The sequence below is a fragment of the Muscardinus avellanarius genome (assembly GCF_963383645.1).
Source record: "Muscardinus avellanarius genome assembly, chromosome: 8".
NCBI lineage: Eukaryota > Metazoa > Chordata > Mammalia > Rodentia > Gliridae > Muscardinus > Muscardinus avellanarius.
In genome coordinates, this window is record NC_137794.1 from 10639480 (window position 1) to 10659070 (window position 19591).

At 44.4% G+C, this 19591-nt stretch overlaps 1 protein-coding gene across 1 annotated transcript; it reads left to right on the forward strand.

Annotated features, from left to right (window-relative positions):
- Positions 1-8888: 8888 nt before the first annotated feature.
- On the forward strand, positions 8889-17324 carry TMEM14A (transmembrane protein 14A; the record flags this gene model as incomplete). Its single annotated transcript, XM_080700660.1, has 4 exons — positions 8889-8961; positions 12501-12602; positions 14643-14730; positions 17285-17324. The coding sequence occupies exons 1-4, from the start codon at positions 8892-8894 to the stop codon at positions 17322-17324; spliced, it is 300 nt and encodes a 99-aa protein (XP_080556786.1). The 5' UTR covers positions 8889-8891.
- Positions 17325-19591: the final 2267 nt, after the last annotated feature.

Here is a 19591-nt window from a genome sequence, read left to right on the forward strand (position 1 = left end):
CTAACAACAAATCTCCATTACCACAAAATCAGTGCCTTTCAAAGCCAGAAAACAACATCACCAGAGAAACAAAAAAAATCACCAGGCTCCAGAGAGAAAGCGGACTGAGAACAGAGCCACAGAGGAGATCCTCACGCCCGAGGACACAGCTTCACGCCCGAGGACGCGGCAGCAGCGCCATACTGCTGGCGGCACCGGCGAATTCACGGGACGGCCACAGCAAGCCGAGGGGAGCCGCTGCGGAACAGCCAGGCGGGATTTCTCGGCGCAGAGGGCATCTAAAGCTCCCAGTGGCTGAGCTCAGCAAACGCTGCAGGGATTCAGAGTGGAAATCAAAACCAAGAAAAAAAAATGCCAGCCCCATAGCCGAGGGTGTAGCATCGGCGCCATATTGCCACCGGCGGCAACAGCACCGAATTCACCGAATTCAGTACAGCTACATCTGCGTACTCAAGAACAGTGAGTCAAATTGTGGGCCACAGCTGAGAAATCCCAGTACTGTACTCACTGGGACTTGACCCAGTGGGAGAGGGGCGGTGGCAGTGATATCACACCATAGGAGAACGTGCAACCTGGCACCCCCCACAGTCTAAAGCAGCCTCTATCGACTCTCTGGGTCGGAGACTCTGTGATACAACCCAGTAAAGGAGTAGTGGGGTCTGAGATACTACTGACTCGAGATCCAGAGCACCTTAAGTGAAGTATAATGACCCAAGGGAAGAACCCAGAGAATGCACAAACTTCCGAAATCATGGGAAAGAGGAATAATACTGGAGCAATGAATGCTCACAACCCCACAACATCAGAACCCGATAAAACAGAAAATCAGAGATTTCTAGAAGATCAAATCAGGAAAATAACTGTAGAAATAATAGAGGTGCTACGAAAAGAACTCAGAGAGCCAAAAAGAGATAAAGGATGCAATTAATGAAGTAAAGGCCTCAATTCAAAGCACAAACAACCGATTAGACCACATGGAGAACAGAATCTCGCTCTTAGAAGATGATCATTCCAAAAATGAACACATAGTTACTAATCTAGGAAAAAATATCCGACAGCAGGAATCTGATATTGAAGAAATATGGGTCCATTTTAAGAGAGCTAACCTAAGAATAATTGGAATAGAGGAGGGAAAAGAAAGTGAAACCAAAGGGATCAACAATCTCTTCAAGGAAGTAATAGCAGAAAATTTTCCAGACATAGAGCACGAGGTCGATACGCAGGTCCAGGAAACTTATAGAACTCCCTTTAGACAGGATCGGAGAAGAGGATCCCCACGCCACATAATTGTCAAAATGACCAATGTGGAAGCCAAGCAGAGAATCTTAAAGGCAACAAAAGCAAAGGGCCAAGTGACATTCAGAGGCAAAGCAATTAGAATCACTCCAGACTTCCCAAACCAAGTTATGAGAGCCAGAAGGGCTTGGAGTAACATATTCCCAATTTTGAAAGAAAACAACTTCCAGCCAAAAATTTCCTACCCAGCAAAACTTTCTATCAAATTAGATGGAGAAATAAGAAGCTTCCATGACAAACAGAAACTGAAGGAATTTATGTCTTCAAAACCAGCACTAGAGAAAATACTCAAAGAGATTAACTATAAAGAAGAAATAGGTAACACACATCAGAACTAGAGAAACAAGATTTTCCATCCAACAGACAACTAAGATTGGTTATCTGTGGAGATTCATTACTTATGTTAGTCTTTTACCTATCTGTAAAGGGTATTGTTTGCCTTTATTGTTGTTAATTTTTAGCATTTCTAGTTGGAATATTAATATACCTTCAGATATAGCATTTGGAAATATTTTATCCCATTCTATTAGTAACTGTTAACTCTGTTTACATTGTCTTTGGATATACAATATGTTTTTTATTTTTTAGGGAGTTTGTATTCTCTTCTGTTGCCTGTGCCATTGAAATCATAACCAAGAAATCACTGCCAATTTCAATGTTGTGAGGTTTTATGACCCAGATTTTCTCCTAAAAGTTTATAGTCTTAAGATTTATATTTAGGTCTTTTATCTATTTTGAGTTAATATTTGTATATGGGATTAGGTAAGGGTCCAATTTTATTCTTTTCCATGTAATTATTATTTTTCAACAATATTTAGTTAAAAGATTATTATTTCTACCACCAAATGTTCGTGGAAACCTTGTCAAAAATAACTTGACAATATAGGGAAGAATTTAGCTCTAGGCTTTTATTTAACTCCAATGGTTTATATATCTGCCTTTTAAATAGTACTACACTGTTTCAATTATTGTAGCTTTATATGGTTTGAAATCAGAAAATATACATCTTCTAGCTTTGTTCTTTTTCAAGATCGTTGTGGGTACCTAGAGTCCATATTCCATATTAGGATAGATTTTTTTTCTGAAAAATAAATATATAAATATATGATAGTTTCACCTAAAAAATAGAAAAAATAAATTCTCTGGTAAGAAAGGAAGCAAAAAGAAATATTGAAATGTTATCTTTAAGTCATCAAAAGCTTGGTATCAGACAAATGAAACTGTTATGTGAGATTATCATTTTTAATTTTTGATAAATTGCTATAATACTAGATGTCAATCACTAAGCCAAACATGGGAGGGAGGGATAGGGAGAGAATGGGGTGGGGATCGGGTGGGGGCTGACTGGGCAATGTGTGCATGTATGTCTACAAAAGTATGTATCCCACTATGATGTATGAATACAGTGCATCAATTAAAAATAAAAAAAAATTTTTTTTAAATTATTTTGTTGATGAGCAGAAACCTAAATGATAAGTAGCTACATAAAATGTGAGAAGAATTCAGGATCTTTAAAAGTAAAAATCCGTTAGGCAGGGTGTGGTGGCGCATGCTTGTAATCTCAGCATTTGGGAAGCTGAGACAGGAGGATTGCGGTTCAAGGCCAGCCCCAGCTACTTAGTGAGGCCCTTTGCAACTCAGTGAGACCCTGTTTCAAAATAAAGAATTAAAAAAATGGGGCTGGGGGTGTAGCTCGGAGGTAGAATGCCCCTGAGTTTCATTCTCAGAACTGAAAAAAAATAAATAAATAAAACTCAGTTAAGTCCCTTGCAATTTTTTTTTTTGAGGTGCTGGGCATTGAACCCAGGGCCATTCTACCTCCGAGCTATACCCCCTGCCCTTTATTCTTTATTTTGAAACAGGATCTCACTAAGTTGTTGAGGGCCTCAGTAAGTAACTGGGGCTGGCCGCAAATCTGTAATCCTCCAGTTTCAGCCTTCCAAATACTGGGGTTACAAGCATGTGCCACCATGCCTGGCTGCAGTTTGGGTTCTTCCAAAACCAGGGTGCTCCTGGCAGAGCTTATGAACCTTTGACAATGAGGATCAGGCCTGAGGATCCCAGAGTACTCATCTTGTATGTGTATGTGGGGGCACTGGGGATTGAACCCAGGGACATTCTACCTCTGAGCTATACCTCCAGGCCTATCTTGTGGAGGGCAAGATAAACTCATAAAGTTGCTGAGGCTGGCTGTGAAAATATTGGTAATCTTAAATCTTAAACATATCTACTGTTTAGCTGATTTTCACATATACTTTTTTTTTTCGGGTGTGAACCTGCGATCCTGCGGTCTCAGCCTCCCAAGTACTGGGATTATATGTGTGGACCACCACGTCAGGCTCTGGTGGTGAAACGGGGGTTTCTTGCGAGAAAACCCTGGCGAGTTCTTGTCTATGGAGAGCGAAGAATAAGGGGAGTAAAAGGTTTATTGGAAGCAGCAGGGAATGGGGCAAGGGTGGCTGAACACCCCCAAAGGGGCTAGAACTCTGGGTCCAGCAGCTACCTTCAGGACAATACTTGAGAGTAGCCCAAGCCAAATTGCCTTCAGGTGCAGGCTGCTTTCCTCAGGAGTCCACGCAATCGAGAAAAGTGGGAACTCCGGGGTCCAGTAGCTGCCTTCAGGGTCACTACCCAAGTGTCGCCCGAGCCAAGTGCCCATCAGTTGCAAACTACTTTCTCCCAGAGTCCACGCGATCTGCCAGGAAAGAGGTGCAGGTCACCCCTAGGGGCCTGGTCAGCCATGATGTCCAGCAGAGGCCTTCAGGTCACTACTTGAAAGTCGCCCGAGCCACTCTGCCTTCTCTCAGTGCCAACACGAGCGAGAGAGAGAACAGCTCCCCAGAAGGGGAGGGCGTCCCGAGTGGGAAGCCCCCTGCTTTTGCCATCTGACTGGCCGATGCCTGACCGCTTGCAAGTCCATTTGTGGTTAGGGTGACTCCAAGGAGAATTTGCATAGGACATTTGCAAGTTCTTTGAAGGGTCTCCTTTCAGGAATGCCGGACTTGCTCGGTGGGTTTGTTGATTAGGAAACTCAGGATGGCTTTGTGAAGCTCTGATCCTTCTTATCTCTGAGCCTTTGGAATTTCAGGCATTTGTCGCCCCTCAGGAAACTCAGGAAATTAACTTTTTCTACCAAGGCCTTTTCCCTATCTGCCTATTTCCTTTCTATCTCCTCAGTGGGTCACAGAGAGGGAGGTTAACAGGTTCTTTGCTGCAGCTCACCTTGTGCTCCACGTTTAGATTCACTGGAGGAGGCAGCACCGATGACCTCTGAGTTGGAAGGACCTGGTCCCTCTGTCTATGTTGCCACTTGGCTGGAAGTATAGACATTCCCACAGTATACAAAGAGTTGTTTCGTGAAATGCCTTGAACACGAGTATCTCGAGGCCGTTTCCAGCATCTAATACCGAATGGCAGGAATGAAAGGATCTCAGAGCATCTAGTTTGAGCTGAGTCTTAAATCCAGGTTCTGAGATACCCAAGTCACATTACTGGGATTATGAGGAATAATGAAGCATTCCAAGAGGATTTTGGTTTTATTCTGAAATGAGGGCTTGTTCTGGGAGTCTGAGAAGGAGTGGAGAGGAGGCTGGGATAAAGGTGGGTATAGAAGGTGATGGGGAGGAGAGCTGGGAGCCCGCCAACTTCAAAACCACTTCAACTCTCCTGACAGTCTGCAAAGATTTTATGATCTCTGAGACCAACTCGTACTTCACATGAGTTTAATAAGTCATATTACTTCCCTGAAACACCTCCGTGTGCAAGGGAATCGATTCACAAATTTCACCCAATTTAATATAGCTCTACCCCCTTCCCTTTTCATTCTTCTTGGATTTATGTTATTCCTAGCCCCACACCCCCAGAATCATAGAGCTTCCTGGCTCCTGGAGGGGCAGCCTTCTTCAAATCCCTGAAAGGCTTTGTATAAGGAAGAGGGTCAGAGTTACCATATTCAGCCTAGAAGGCAAAACTAGAGTGAAATTAGAATTTAACCGAAAAGCACAATTTCAAATCCATTTAAGGTCCACTCCTGGAAAGATTATCCTGGACTAGACAAGATTTCATATCTGGGATTCCATATCATCCCAGACCTGAAGTGTAAAACCAGGATCTTGATCTCCCGACCACATCTACATGATCCGGTAGAAGGCGACCGCGCTTTGAAACCAGACAAACTTGAATTCTGACTTTGGACATCTTAATCACTCCCCCTCTTGAACTGTAGCTGAAAATGGTGACAATCTATTAGGCAAGTGCGTAAAACGGCTTGGATTCCGGGGTCACAGAACGACTCCATGTTAAATCGCTCCAATGTTAATCGCATCATCTTCCGGGATCCTGGCTACCCCGATGAGCTCCCTATAAATGTCTGCCACTCCGGCCGGCGGAAGCGGCCTCCAGCCCCATTTCCTGGCCTGGCCCAAAAGCCGGGACAGGCGAGCCCTCTGGCGGGTTGCGGCGCCCTTCTGGATGCAAAGCCGTGCACAGGAGCTCCTGCTGGTGCAGAGCAGCGCCGCGCGTGCGCACTCGGCGAAGGCGGCGCCCGGAAGCAGCTGCAGGCTCTGCGCGGAGGCGAGCGCAGGTGAGGACCGTGCAGGCGTGGGGACCGCTCCCGGAGCCCAGGTACCGCGTCCATCCGCACCCGGGCCCCACTCCTGTCTTTTCATCCTTCGGGAGGGCTCAGGGCTGCCCGAGAGCTGTGCGCTCCTCAATCGACATTCGTTTGACCTCGGTTTTCTTGCAAAGGCACAAAAATAAAAGGACCTTTCCTGAGCATCAGCCCTCCCTACATTAAATTGGGATGCTGAGCTCCTAGATCGGGTGGACGGTGTAAGGATTTGACTCTGCCTTCTTAGGAGTCGCTTCTTTCCTTCTCCTGGGAATTCCCTGATTCAAAATCCTCCCCTATCCTGCTTTCCACGGGGGTGATGCTGCATAGGGTGGTGGGGTGGGCTCGGCTCATGGAGTTTTGCAAAAGTGCTCGGTAGGGTTTTCGCCTGCCCAGCACCACCCAGGTTTCACCCGAAAATGTTTTCATGTCCAATTTGCGCAATGGTAAGTAACAGTCTTAGCGTGTGAAAATGCTCTGTAGATAATAGTTTACGGAAAATATCATAGTTCTCCAAAATCCGGAGGGCTTGGGGCTGGGGAAGGCCGGTCGCGTCCGCTGGTTCTGTGCGCAGTGCGGTAGGTCGTCGGGCTGCATTACACCCGAGAGGCTTTCTGGCCCTTTCAAGCCTTGAGCATCACGTTTGCTACAGGAACAGGGCATAGGCTGCCCTCCCCCACCCTGGCTCCGGGTTAACTCTGCCTCTGACTTTAATGCGAGCTTCTGGCCTGGCCCGGAATTACCTTGCCATAGAAGAGGAGCAAGAGGGGCGATTGCTTTGGGTGTGCATTTTCTCTGTGAGAACAGAAACTTTTGGCAACGATTGGGAATAGGTTTATTTTGCCTCTTTAGAACAACATTCAGTAAGGTTAAAGAGCCGAAAAAGCTGAATGATTCCTGGCAGTATAGCTGGGGGTGGGGACTTGGGGGTTGGTCATTTACAGGTTATCTTTAGGCAGAAGCTGGTCCTTTGATTGGATGTTTCATTCATTCATTCATTCATTCATTCATTCATTCATTCATTCATTCAATCAATCTATATTTACTTAGCGCCTGCCTGGTGCAGGGCAGTGTGCTTGGTGCTGTGTGTGTGTGGGGGGGGGGTGTAGTTACAAAGATTAACTGAACCTAGCTTTGGCCTCAAGGAGTTTCACAGGCTGAGAGGAGGGAGAATCCCAGCTGAATTCCAGGTGAAAGGGAGTACATCACAGGAGAGGGTCACAGGAACAGCTGGGGTGGGGGGGCTCTGCTTGGAGAGAAATCTGCCTTTCACACCACACAGCTGCTTCGCTTTAGGAGAAAATTAACCCGCTGATTTTCTCCGAGGGGCTTCAGATCTGTCAGTGAGGTATTTTCCTGTGTCAGGCAGCTCAGAGTGAATGTATTTCAAATGTCTGCTCATTCCTGGCCACCTCCCTCTGTCACAGAGAAACACCCTAATTCTGTGGAGAGTCCTGAGGAGTTCCCCAGTTTGGGAAAGAGAAAATTACCTCAGGACCCTCGGGGTCCTTGGCTTCTGTGGCAAAAAAGAAAAAAGAAAAAAACTAACATGTGCCGGTCAGAAACAAAGACTGGTACTGAGAATTGAACCCAGGGGCATTCTACCTCTAAACTATGCCCCCAGCCCTTTTTGTTTTGAAAGGGTCTTGCTAAGTTTCTGAGAGCCTCGCTATGTTGCCAAGGCTGGTCTCGAACCTGCCATCCTCCTGTCTCAGCCTCCCAAGTACTGAGATCATAGGTGTGTGCCACCACACCTAGCTCACGGTATGTTCTGACCGGCCCTCTCAGATAAGCTCATCGCCTCTTTTCTGTTCTCCTGAGTCCATTTATTACCACTTAACTATAAGAAGTAAAAGTCTAGCTACTGAGAGATGAGAAGTGAGAACACTGAAAAAAATACACAAGCCATCTCAAATACCATTCCTCATATTTACCAAGATGATGATTTTCTCCATGGGGGGGAAAATGTAGCTATAAGAAAGTTAAGATATAGGCGCCTCGCCAAAAATCTTAGAATTTTAAAAGCTGAGGGATTATAGAACTCATCTCATCTGCCTCCCTTACTTTGAGGGGACCAGCGGGGGGCTGGGACATGATCCGAGGCCAAGAGCCAGCCAGCAACAGCCCCCAGGCCTCAGCCGATGGAATGCACACCTCACTGTGTCTTGCAAACCGGAGGACAGGATCTCAGTGGGATTCTTCTTCCCACCACTGGCTGTGTTTGCTGCCATGACACACAGAGGGATGTCACTCATTTAGGCGGCTTTCTGCAAGGACTTCATGATGCTTTCTGGTGATATGCCGTTGTCTGAGTATGGATGTCTCCGCCACCACAGCAGAGCTGTCCCACAGGGAGACTAGAGACAAAGCAAAGGCGTAAAGTGGATATTTAGTCTAATCACCAAACATCCGCCCTGCTCCTTTTCTGTTCTTCAGTGTGGAAGGGTGGGAGGCTCTAACACCTACACAAATATGGGCGAATTATAAGACGGGGCTGCAGAAGTCAAGGCATTTAGAAGAGGAAGGAGCCATGTGCGTGGCTGGAGTGGTTAAAGGAATGGGGTGGGGTAGTTAATAAGGGGAGAGGGCCGGAGTGGATGGATATAGAGGGCTTTTGGGGTCTGTAGGTGGAGGAGAGAGAGCAGGTGCAGGGGTAGAGGTGGGCGGTGAAGACGGATGCCATAGTGCAGTGAGGAAGACAGATCTTCTTTGGCAAGTAGAAGGTACCAAGGGTCTGAGGGTGCTGCAGGTGTTGAAGACGGACAGAGGGGAATGGACCCGAGGTTGACCAACCCCAAGAGTGCCTGAGGGTGGGGATGGGGATGGCCGGGCGTTGGGAGAGGTGAGCATTGAACCTTTGTTTTTTCAGGGAAGCCGGGAAATTAATTTCTGTATTTTGGTGGGATGCCTGGCATTTTTCTATTCCTTTGCTCCCTCCAGCTCTTTATTGGGTGTCATGTTTCTCTTTAGGGTTGTAGCCTCCCCGATGGACCTGATCGGTTTTGGTTATGCAGCCATTGTGACATTTGGAAGCATTTTAGGATATAAGCGGAGAGGTAAGCCTCAGAGTTTTCACTGAAGGGACATAGTAGGGAGTGGGTGTTGTGCCCTTAGCAGGATGAGAAGCTCATGAGCACCTCGGGAATGGCGCCTCCATGTGACCCAGCTCTACCACCCCTTGGTATCTTTCCAAAAGAATTAAAGTTGGTATACTCTAGTGACACACGTATACCCATGTTAGTAGCACAGTTCACCGTAGCCCAGTTATGGAACCAACCCAGGTGTTGGTCAGCAGATGAGTGGATAAAGAGGATGTCGTATATGCACACAGTGGAATTCTACGTGGCCATAAAGAAGAAGAGAATTAAGTCAGGAAAGTGGATGGAACCACAGAGTATTATGCTGAGTGAGATCAGTCTCAGAAAGTCAGAACGGGGGTGTTTTCTCTCATTTTGTGGAAGCTAGAGAGAAAATAGGAAACATAAGGGACTTGGGATGACGTGGAGAGAGACCAGTAGGATAGTGGAAGCGGGTTGGGGAAAAAGGACTGAGGAAGGAAGCACTGCAAATACTGCTTTGGCAATAACCAAAGCTGTTATTACTGGTTTTTTGTTGTTTTTTTTTTTTGGTGGTACTGAGGGTAGAACCCAGAGGCTTTCTACCTCCGGGCTATACTCCCAGACCTTTTTGTTTATTTTATTTTATTTGGAAACAGGGTCTCACTAAGTTGCTGAGAGCCTCACTAAGTAGCTGAGGCTGGCTTCGAACCCGGGCGATCCTCCTGTCTCAGCCTCCCAAGCATGTATTATAACTGGTTTTGATCACATGTATGGGGAGGTAGGTGGGGTCCTGGGGTGGAAGGTGGGGGAAAGTATACCAGGAACTCTGTGTGTGTGTGTGTGTGTGTGTGTATGTGTGTGTGTGTGTGTGTGTGTGTTTGTGTCACATTGAACCTCACTATGATATACATGCAATGCACTGATAAGAGTATATACAGAGAGAGAGAGAGAAAGAGCGATACTGACAATGTCTGAGAGGTGGCTGAGGAACAGCACTTCATGATAAAAAGGGGTGTCATGGGGCCCAGCACGGTACACTTACCTCTTGGTGCTTCCAAACCTTTCACCACCATGGAACTAATTTTCCTGCCACTTTGGACTTTATAATTAATTACTTTAGCCCTCTTCAGGGCTGCTCAGTTATTATTATATAAGGACTTTTGTGGGGGTTACATAATTGAGTTAAAAGCTGACTTATATTGCTCTATGTTACAAAGGAAATTTTGTTAAATATTTCAATGTCATATCCAAAGTTGCCTCTCTGTATCCAAAAGAGCAAGGGAAGCCCAGATTATTAATTAAAACATTTTTATGGGGGAAAAATGGTCAAGATTTTATACTTTACTTTGTATTAAGGTAGATATATCTATAGTCATAGCAACTCCAATTTCTATTTCTTATGTTTTAATGAAATTTTTAAATGAAGTTGCATTTCAAAAGGTGTTAAACTTGTGGCACTGGCAAGTTTGAATTTGAGAGAGAAGGCCAGGTCTGCATGGTGAGAAGTTAGCTCCCTTCCTTAGAAACGATTAAGAAGCCACAGGCCAGAGGCACAGCTCTCTCCCAAAGCAGACTGCCCCGCAGCTTAGAAGAGTTATCTTGTCAGATTCCTTCCAGCCTGTCATTCAACCTGCCTGTGTCTCTGAATATGTGTGTCACTGCAGATATGTATCAGTAATGACAAGGTCAGTAATGACAGGTCCGTAATGATACCAAAGAAAGGCCTGGAAAGAAGTACTCAAAAGTTGATGTTGCCGGGTGTGGTGGCGCACGCTTGTAATCCCCGCGCTTGGGAGGCGGAGACAGGAGGATCACGCAGGTTCGAAGCCAGCCTCGCTGGCTTAAGAGACCCTGTTTCCAAATAAAAATATAAAAATAGGTCTGGGAGTGTAACCCAAAGGTAGAAGGGTTCCCAGGAACCCCAGTACCACCAACAAAACAAAACAAAAAAGTTGATGTTGCATAATCTATTTTAAAGAGGACTCCGGTTAAAATCCCAATAGGATTGTTATTGAAAAAATTTGTTAAAGACATGTCTAAAAACTTCAATTAAAGAATGTAGAAGTAAATGTGAACAGTTCTGCTTGCCTTTTTGAGGGATGTGAAGAAATGTGTGTGTGTGTGTGTGTGTGTGTGTGTGTGTGTGTGTGTGTGACTAGGGATTGAACCCAAGGGCATTCTAACTCTGAGTTATGCCTTCAGCCCTTTATTTATTTATTATTTTATTTATTTATTTTTCGTGTCTGGGGATGGAACCCAGGGGCATTTGACCTCCAAGCTACACCCTCTGCCCTATTTTTTATCCTTTATTTTGAAACTGGGTCTCACTGAGTTGCAGAGGGTCTCACTAAGTAACTGAGGCTGTCCGCGAACCGCGATCCTCCAGGTCTCAGCCTCCCGAATGCTGGGATTACAAGCGTGCGCCACCACGCCCAGCTTTATTTATTATTTTTAAACAGGGTCTCACTAAGTTGCTGAGAGTCTCATTATATTGCTGAGTCTGGCTTAAAAAAAAAACACCCTGCAATCCTCCTGTCTTGGCTGAGGGTCCCAGTACTGGAATTACAAGTGTACACTCCAATTCCCAGCTCTTAATTTCCTATTGACATTTAAAAAAATAGAGTTACTTTGACCCTGCCCCCTATGGACTCTAATCCAGTGAATTCTAAGGGGTGCGGTCTATGAGGCGAGGATGGTATGTCCTGCTCAGTGTCCCTGGCCTCATCAAGTCTTCACCAGCAAGTAGTGACTGCCCAGCACACAGCAAGTGCTCCGTGGAGATCATGGGCCCGGCGGGTGGGGTGGGGCCCGACTCTCCGGGTCAGTGCCCCGGGTCTTACCTTCCTCCATAGTCTCCTTTGGCCTTTGAGTCCAGACATCTTGAGGCTTGGAGGTTTGTTAATTATTCAGGACAAAAACTTGTGCTCGGTTTGCACAGAGACTCATTTTGTTTTCTTTTTCCTTTTTCTTTTTCTTTTTTTCTTTTTTTTTTTTTTTTTTGTGCTACTGGGGATGGAACCCAGGAGCATTCTACCTCCAAGCTACACCCCCAGCCCTATTTTGTATTCTTTATTTTGAAACCGGGTCTCACTGAGTTGCAGAGGGCCTCACTCAGAAGCCGAGGCCATCTGCAAACTGCGATCCTCCTGTCTCAGCCTCCCAATGCTGGGATGACAAGCGTGCCCACCATGCCCGGCTGGGTCTCATTTTCTATTATCACAACTTCATAGGAAAAAGATGGAGCCAAGGAGCAGATAAAAGAGGTGCTTAAAAAAAGTGAGCTGCGTGCCCACGATGGTGCAGTCAGTGGGACAGCAGGGCTTCAGGGGGCTTATCATTCCTCTGCTGCACCTTGCGTTCACCACTTTGAATTTAGGGTTTTGCCCCAAATTGTAATTGCCTAGAAACCATCCATGAAGAAGCCCCTGCTTTGTCCAGTTATGACACCCAAATGGGAATCCATCACAGGTGCCTGTGTTATACTTGGAGCGATGGAATGAACTCCCCTGCTTTGGGGATTCTCTCTTCTCTCCCAGGTGGTGTTCTGTCCTTGATCGGTGGTCTTTTCGTTGGATTCTTGGCCGGCTATGGAGCTTACCGGGTCTCCAACGATAAACGAGACATTAAAGTGTCACTGTGTAAGTAAGACGTTTTCCCTTGTTCTGGAGAATGGGCCCTTGGGGGTGGCCTGTGCCAGGGCTACCCGCAAATGTCTTGTCAAATGTTAAGTAGTCATAAGCAGGTGTCTGCCGGAGCCAGCTGGCAAAAGAACAGGTTCCAAAGAGAGGCGTGAGGATGAAAGAATTTTTAATTCTAACATGGGGGCCCCGCCAGCCTACCATCTCTACTGGCCGACCCCTGCTCCTGGGTCAATATTCTCTATTGGGCCGACTATTGCCGACCTACTGGCCGACCATGGGTTTATTTTTCTTGAGGTATTTATAGAGTTACAGGTCAATCAATATCCTTGTGCTTTCACCACCGGAATACAATAGAGACCAAAGCACATACATCACAGGTAGGTTAATCAATATCCTCGTGCCATCACCACCTGATCTTCTCCCAGACCTTTTACTTTGAACTTTCCATGACCCCAAACCTTGTTGACTCTGGCGAAGGACGGTCAGCTGAATCAGAAATATTTTTTTAGGGGAAAACCTTAATGGCTTCCCACAGGTGTGGGAATACACTGAATTCTTCTTTTTAGACAGACCTGATTAAAAAAATAATGGTATAACTCTCAAGTCTTCCACCTGAATTTCTACAAAAACTTGTTAATAGGAAAATTAAAATAGCAAAACAAGAAATGATTCCCAGACTTTCTGCTAACTCTTCTAGATATATGCTAAGTATAGTTTTTCTTTTTTTTTTTTGATACTGCAAATTGAACCTAGGAGTGTTCTACCTCTGAGTGAGACCCCCCAGCTCTATTTTATTGTTTATTTTTAAAACAGGATCTCACTAAGTTGCGGAGCCTGGCCTCAAACCTGAGAGCCTCCTGTCTCAGCCTCTCAAGTACTGGGATTATAGTCTTGCACACCGCGGCGGGCTCCAAGCATAGTTTTTACATTGCTGAAAATGTCTAAAATGAGATGGGCCTGAATTTAATTTAATTCACAAACAGCTCCTAGATTCTGTTGTATCATAAGACTTGAGGAGGAAAGCAATGCTGACCCCTTTTTAGCTTTTCCCCTGTTGTCCACAGGAAGATGAAAACCTGTGTGCGTGAGCCCCTCAGACACAGGGCTTTCTATTATTTAGTTTGAAAGAGAAATACAATGAAGGTTGGAAACTACACCAAGAAGATCGTCTCTGATTTCTTCAGGGTGCTATGTTTGGATACGGAGGAAAATGAAAAATGTAAATGAAAACAAAATCTTGTCAGTTTTATGTTTGTGAGATAGAGATTTGGTAGGGGGTTTCATCTTTTTGTAAAATAAAAAATAGCAGCCAGGTATAGTGGCGCACACTTGTCATCCCAGCATTTGGGAGGTTGAGACAGGAGAATCGTGATTCTCAGACAGCCTCAGCTACTACTTAGCGAGGCCCTTTGCAACTCAGTGAGGCCCTTTTTCAAAATAAAGAATAAAAAATAGGGCTGGGGATGTAGCTCAGAGGTAGAATGCCCCGGGTTCCATCCCCAGTACTGCAAAATAAACAAATAAAAATTTAAAAATAGGGATATTTTTAATAATGACATTGTGTGAAGTTAAAATTACATCAGCAATATATAGATGTAGTAGACTTTTTATTCATGTAGTTTACATATGTTTGTTGTCATTTTATTTATTTATACTCCCAGCCTTTTTTTTTTTTTTTTCAGTACTGGGATTGAACCCAGAGGCATTCCACCTCTGAGCTACACTCCCAGCCCGATTTCTTATTTTTATTTTGCAACAGGGTCTCACTAAATTGTGGAAGGCCTCACCAAGTGGCTGAGGCTGGCCACACCTGAGATCCTCCTGTCTTAGCCTCCCAAGTACTGGGATTATAAGCGTGCACCACCATGCCCAGCTTAGAAAGTGTCTTAATAGAGCACTCTTGTTTTTTCAAGAAATAGCAACTTGGTACTGATGTATAGTAGTTGTCAGATTGGAAGCTATAAAACAGTCTATTTTCCACAAGCAGGCACTGATAACATGTTTGAATATATGGCTCATGGACTGTCTTGGTTTCAGTTACAGCTTTCTTCCTGGCCACCATAATGGGTGTGAGATTTAAGAGGTCCAAAAAAATAATGCCCGCTGGGCTGGTTGCAGGTTTAAGGTAAGAACTATTTGGTCTATGCTTTCCTCTGCTATCATTTTTTTTTCTTTCTTTTCTTTTCTTTTTTTTTGTGGTGCTAGGAATCAACTGAGAGGCATTCTACCTCTGAGCTACACTCTAGCCCTATTTTATTCTTTACTTTGTTACAGGGTTTCGCTAAGTTTCAGGGAGCCTCGCTAAGTAGCTGAGGCCGGCCGCGGACCTGTGATCCTCCTGTCTCAGCCTCCTAAGTACTGGGATCACAGAGTGTGCTCCCATACCTGGCTCAGAAATAATTTTTCATTTGAAAGGCCGAAAGTAATTTTCTGTTACAGTTAGCATGACTGTAAATACTTAAGTCATCATCATGGATTCCGTCTTGGTATTGACGGCACAAGAGCATTCATTCTTTCCAGAGGCATTTATTGTCTGTTCACATGCACACACTCAGAATAGTTAAGTTCAGCTTCATTTTTTAGGATTCACTCACCTGCAGTACTAAATATGTCCACTGAAGTCTCTATTAGTTTGATGCAGTTTTTTTCTTTTTTTCTTTTTTCAGTATTGGGGATAAAGCCCAGGAACATTCTATCTCCGAGCTACACCCCCAGCCTTATTTTTTATTCTTAATTTAAAACAGGGTTTCACTGAGTTGCAAAGGACCTCACTAAATAACTGAGGCTGTCTGAGAAATGCGATCCTCCTGTCTCAGCCTCTCAAATGTTGGGATTACAAGCTTGCCCCACTACGCCCAGCTATTTTATTTATTATTGTTTTTATTTTTTGTGGGTTTGGGGATGGAACCCAGGGGCATTTGACCTCTGAGCTATACCCCCTGCCCTATTTTTTATTCTTTATTTTGAAATGGGATCTTGCTAAGTTGCAGAGGGCCTCACTAAGTAGCTGAGGCTGTCCACGAACCGCGATCCTCCGGTCTCAGCTTCCCGAATGCTGGGATTACAAGCGTGCGCCACCACGCCCTGCTCTTTTTTTTTTTTTTCTTTTTTTTTTCTTTTTTTTTTTTGTGGTACTGGGGATGGAACCCAGGGGCATTCTACTTCTGAGCTATACCCCCAGCCCTGTTTTTTCTTCTGTATTGTGAAACAGGGTCTCACTAAGTAGCTGAGGCTGTCCACAAACTGCGATCCTCCTGTCTCAGTCTCCCAAATGCTGGGATTACAAGCGTGTACCACTCACTGCGCCTGGCTTATTTTGAGTTTTTAAGGGAAAGGAATTTAATATTTTTTACAAATGTAAATAGGGTCTCAAGTTTTTTGTTACTTTGATCAGTAATTCTGTCCATGAGATTGAACATATTATCACATAAATATTTATAGACAATAGTTTCATTCCTCCAGAAGCTGCCTTTTTATGGTGAAAACTGTAACCTATTAATTTCTTTTAATATGCATTTTCACTTGGAGAATTTATTTCAAAGACTTAAGGTGTATACAAAGACCAATGTTCATTGCAACTTTATTTCCAACCAAAAACATGTCAAACTGAAAACTTTGGAATAATACTCTAGATGTCCACTAATAAGAAAATATTTCAATAAATATTTTGCTCTTTTAATGGAATAATGAGCAAGTATTTGTGCGTCATGTTTTCAAAAACTAGTACATTCGAAAATGTCTATAGAAATTTCTAGCATAGCTAAGTGTTATGTTATGTTCAGGGAAGGAAAAATGTGATTATAAAGGGCTCCTTTTCAGTCACCACCTGCTCTAGAAATGATGCTTGGTGTCAGAAGGAGTCAGAAGTAGGGTTTTCTAGCTGGATGTGGTGGTACATACTTGTAAACCCAGTCCTTGGGAATCTGAGACAGGAGGATCACAGGTTTGAGACCAGCCTCAGCTACTTAGTGAGGACCCTGTTTCAAAAGTAAAGAATTAAGGCCAGGCGTGGTGGCGCACACTTGTCATCCCTGCGCTTGGGAGGCGGAGACAGGAAGATCGCGCAGGTTCGAAGTCAGCCACGCTGGCATAAGAGACCCTGTTTCCAAATAAAAATATAAAAAATAGGTGTCTGGGAGTGTAGCCCGGAGATAGAAGGGTTTCCAGGGACCCCAGTGCCACCAAAAATTTAAAAAAAGGAAAGAATTAAAAATAGGGCTAGGGGTGTAGCTCGGAGGTAGAATGCCCTGAGTTCCATCCCCAGTACCAAAAGAAAAAAAAAACCTAGGGTTTCCTGATCCGGAAACAAGTCCCCGGGAATGGAAAGCAACTCCGATTGCACTCGTCACCCACCACCTCAGATCCTCTGTGACTCTTTCCCCAAGCTGCTTTACTTGACTAGCTTTTGAACGTTTGTGTTTCTTCCCAAACCTTTCTCTCATACACTCTCATCCCAGGTTCTCAGCACGGCAGATTCTGGTCTCCTCATTCATGCAGTGAACATTTTAAAATTGTGTCTGGGAAGCTAGAATCGAGGGGTGATGAGTTCACCCCGCTCCAAGGAGCAGAGCTGGGCGAGCCTTGGAAACCAAGGCTTAGTTCCGGGATGGTGCGAAGTATGCGGCCCTGTCTTCTGCCAGGCAAGGGTGACCTTCCCTTTGTCTTTTATTTTAACCCAGCCTCTTGATGATCCTGAGACTGGTCTTCTTGCTGCTGTGAGCACCCCGGGGAGCTGAAGACTAAATTCCTGTCATTCTACTCTAAAGGACGGAACAAATTCTTTATACATAAAAGATAAACTTCAATACAGGATGTCAGGTGTCTTCTTTTCTGTTAGAAGCAAAAGTAACACTGTCACCTCGACAATGAGCAGGAGTTTAAAGATTTGGGTTTTCTTTTTTAGAGCAAAAACTAGCTGTTTCCAATGGTCAAGCACTGTTCTCATTAAAGATGTTTAATGAACCATGTTTTATTTGCTGTGTCTATTTTATATATGTGGGGTTGTGACAATTCCAAATTGTCAAGCACATTTAAATTAAATTACCGCTGATCTGATAAAGGGCTTTCTAAAGTGGACTTTGGGGCATGCTAATGTAGCTCTTTGTCACTTGTGTTATATTGAAAATTTCCCTCCCATTTTAATTCTATTGCTGCCAGTGTTATTTTTTCCTTTCAAATAATTTCATTGTCGGCACACTCTGTGTCCTAACAGCTTGTATCCAGTATTCAAATAAAAGACAATTTATTTAAAACCTGTTGCTTTGATTTTGGTGTCCTCTCTAAATACTCAAGTCATCTTTGACATTTAAATGTTCAATTATTAATTAATGAAAGGGATTGGGAAGGGGCTGTGCCAGCCAGAAGTGGAGATTTTCTCTCTCTCTTTGGAACAGGAATATTTTTGTCAATCGCCTTTTCATTTTCAGATATGGTTATAGATTTTACTAAGACACACTGAAGGCTCCTGTTGAACATTAGGTGACCTGAGTTCAGCCCAATTCTGCCACTGGTTAACATGCATTGGGGAGAGTCCCTCTCTCTCTGGGGCTCAGCTTCTTCTCCTCAAATGAGACTTTATTTTTTGTGGTACTGGAGATTGAATTCAGGGGCGCTTTACCTCTGAGTTACCCCCTCAGCCTGGTTTCCTTTCTTTTCTTTCTTTCTTTCTTTCTTTCTTTCTTTCTTTCTTTCTTTCTTTCGTGGTGGTACTGGGGTTTCTGGAAACCCTTCTACCTCTGGGCTACACTCCCAGACCTATTTTATTTTTTTTATTTGGAAACAGGGTCTCTTAAGCCAGCGAGGCTGACTTTGAACCTGTGCGATCCTCCTGTCTCCGCCTCCCGAGTATGGGGATTACAAGCGTGTGCCACCATTCCCGGCTTTTCTTTTTTATTTTGAAACAAGGCCTTGCTAAATTGCTAAGGCTGGTCTTGAGCCTGCCTCCCAAGTACTGTGATTACAAGACTCAAAGAGAACTTTAACTTAATGTTAAGGAGATCGCTCTGGCTCTTCAATTGTGCTGTGAACTTTCTTACCCTTTATTAAAATGAGAGGATGTGTCCAGCCCTCAGCTGATAACAGCAAAGTAGTTATGGTTGTGTTGGGCTGGCTTCCTTTCAAGGAACTTGGCAAGCTTTTGGTGATAAAGAATTCAATGAAGAGGAAAACAAACCCTATGGTTGAATCAAATAGGAAATCTAGACAAGATTCTTTGATGTCCTTAAAAAAAAAATCCCTCCGCTCCCAGTGATGGCAGAGAGGCTGTTGTCAGAAGCAAGGCCAGAAGAGAAGGGGAGCTCTGCCTGCCCGGCCCCGGGCACCGCTGAGAAGGGCCTGCAGGTTCCCACTGACAACAGCGTCTATTCAGACTGCAGGACACCGATGCAGAAACCAGCTGTCAAATTGATCTTACAACTAGATTCTGTATCTGTGACAACTCTAGTGGTTTAGGAAGTTCTAGAAATTACCTGAAGCTCTGCTGTGATCTAGACTTTTCCAAAAGATGGTGGACATGAGTGATGGCAATGCAGGTGGGTTTTTATTTTGTTGTTAGTTTTTAAAAATTTGTTGACATACATACGCTCACTTTTTTGTGTGTGGTACTGGTGATTAAGCCCAGGGGCATTCTACCTCTGAACTGCACCCCCCAACCCTATTTTATTTTGTACTTTGAAAAAGAGCCTCACTAAGTTGCAGAGGGCCTCACTTAAGTAGCCGAGGCTGGCGGGTACCCGCGATCCTCCTGTCTCAGCCTCTCAAGTACTGAGGTTACAGACTTGTGCCGCCATACCCGGCTAGAACAGAGAATTCTTATTTGGATGCTTCTGACTCATCAGTGTCTGATTATCTTAGAAAAAATCGAGATTTCAGACTTACAAGTTTTGGGTGTCTATTTCTTTATTAATAGGGCCTTAGGATATTTGGGGGGGACCATGCTACAAAAGTAGTGTGAAGTTTTTTTCGAGCTGCGTAGACATGTTTACTTG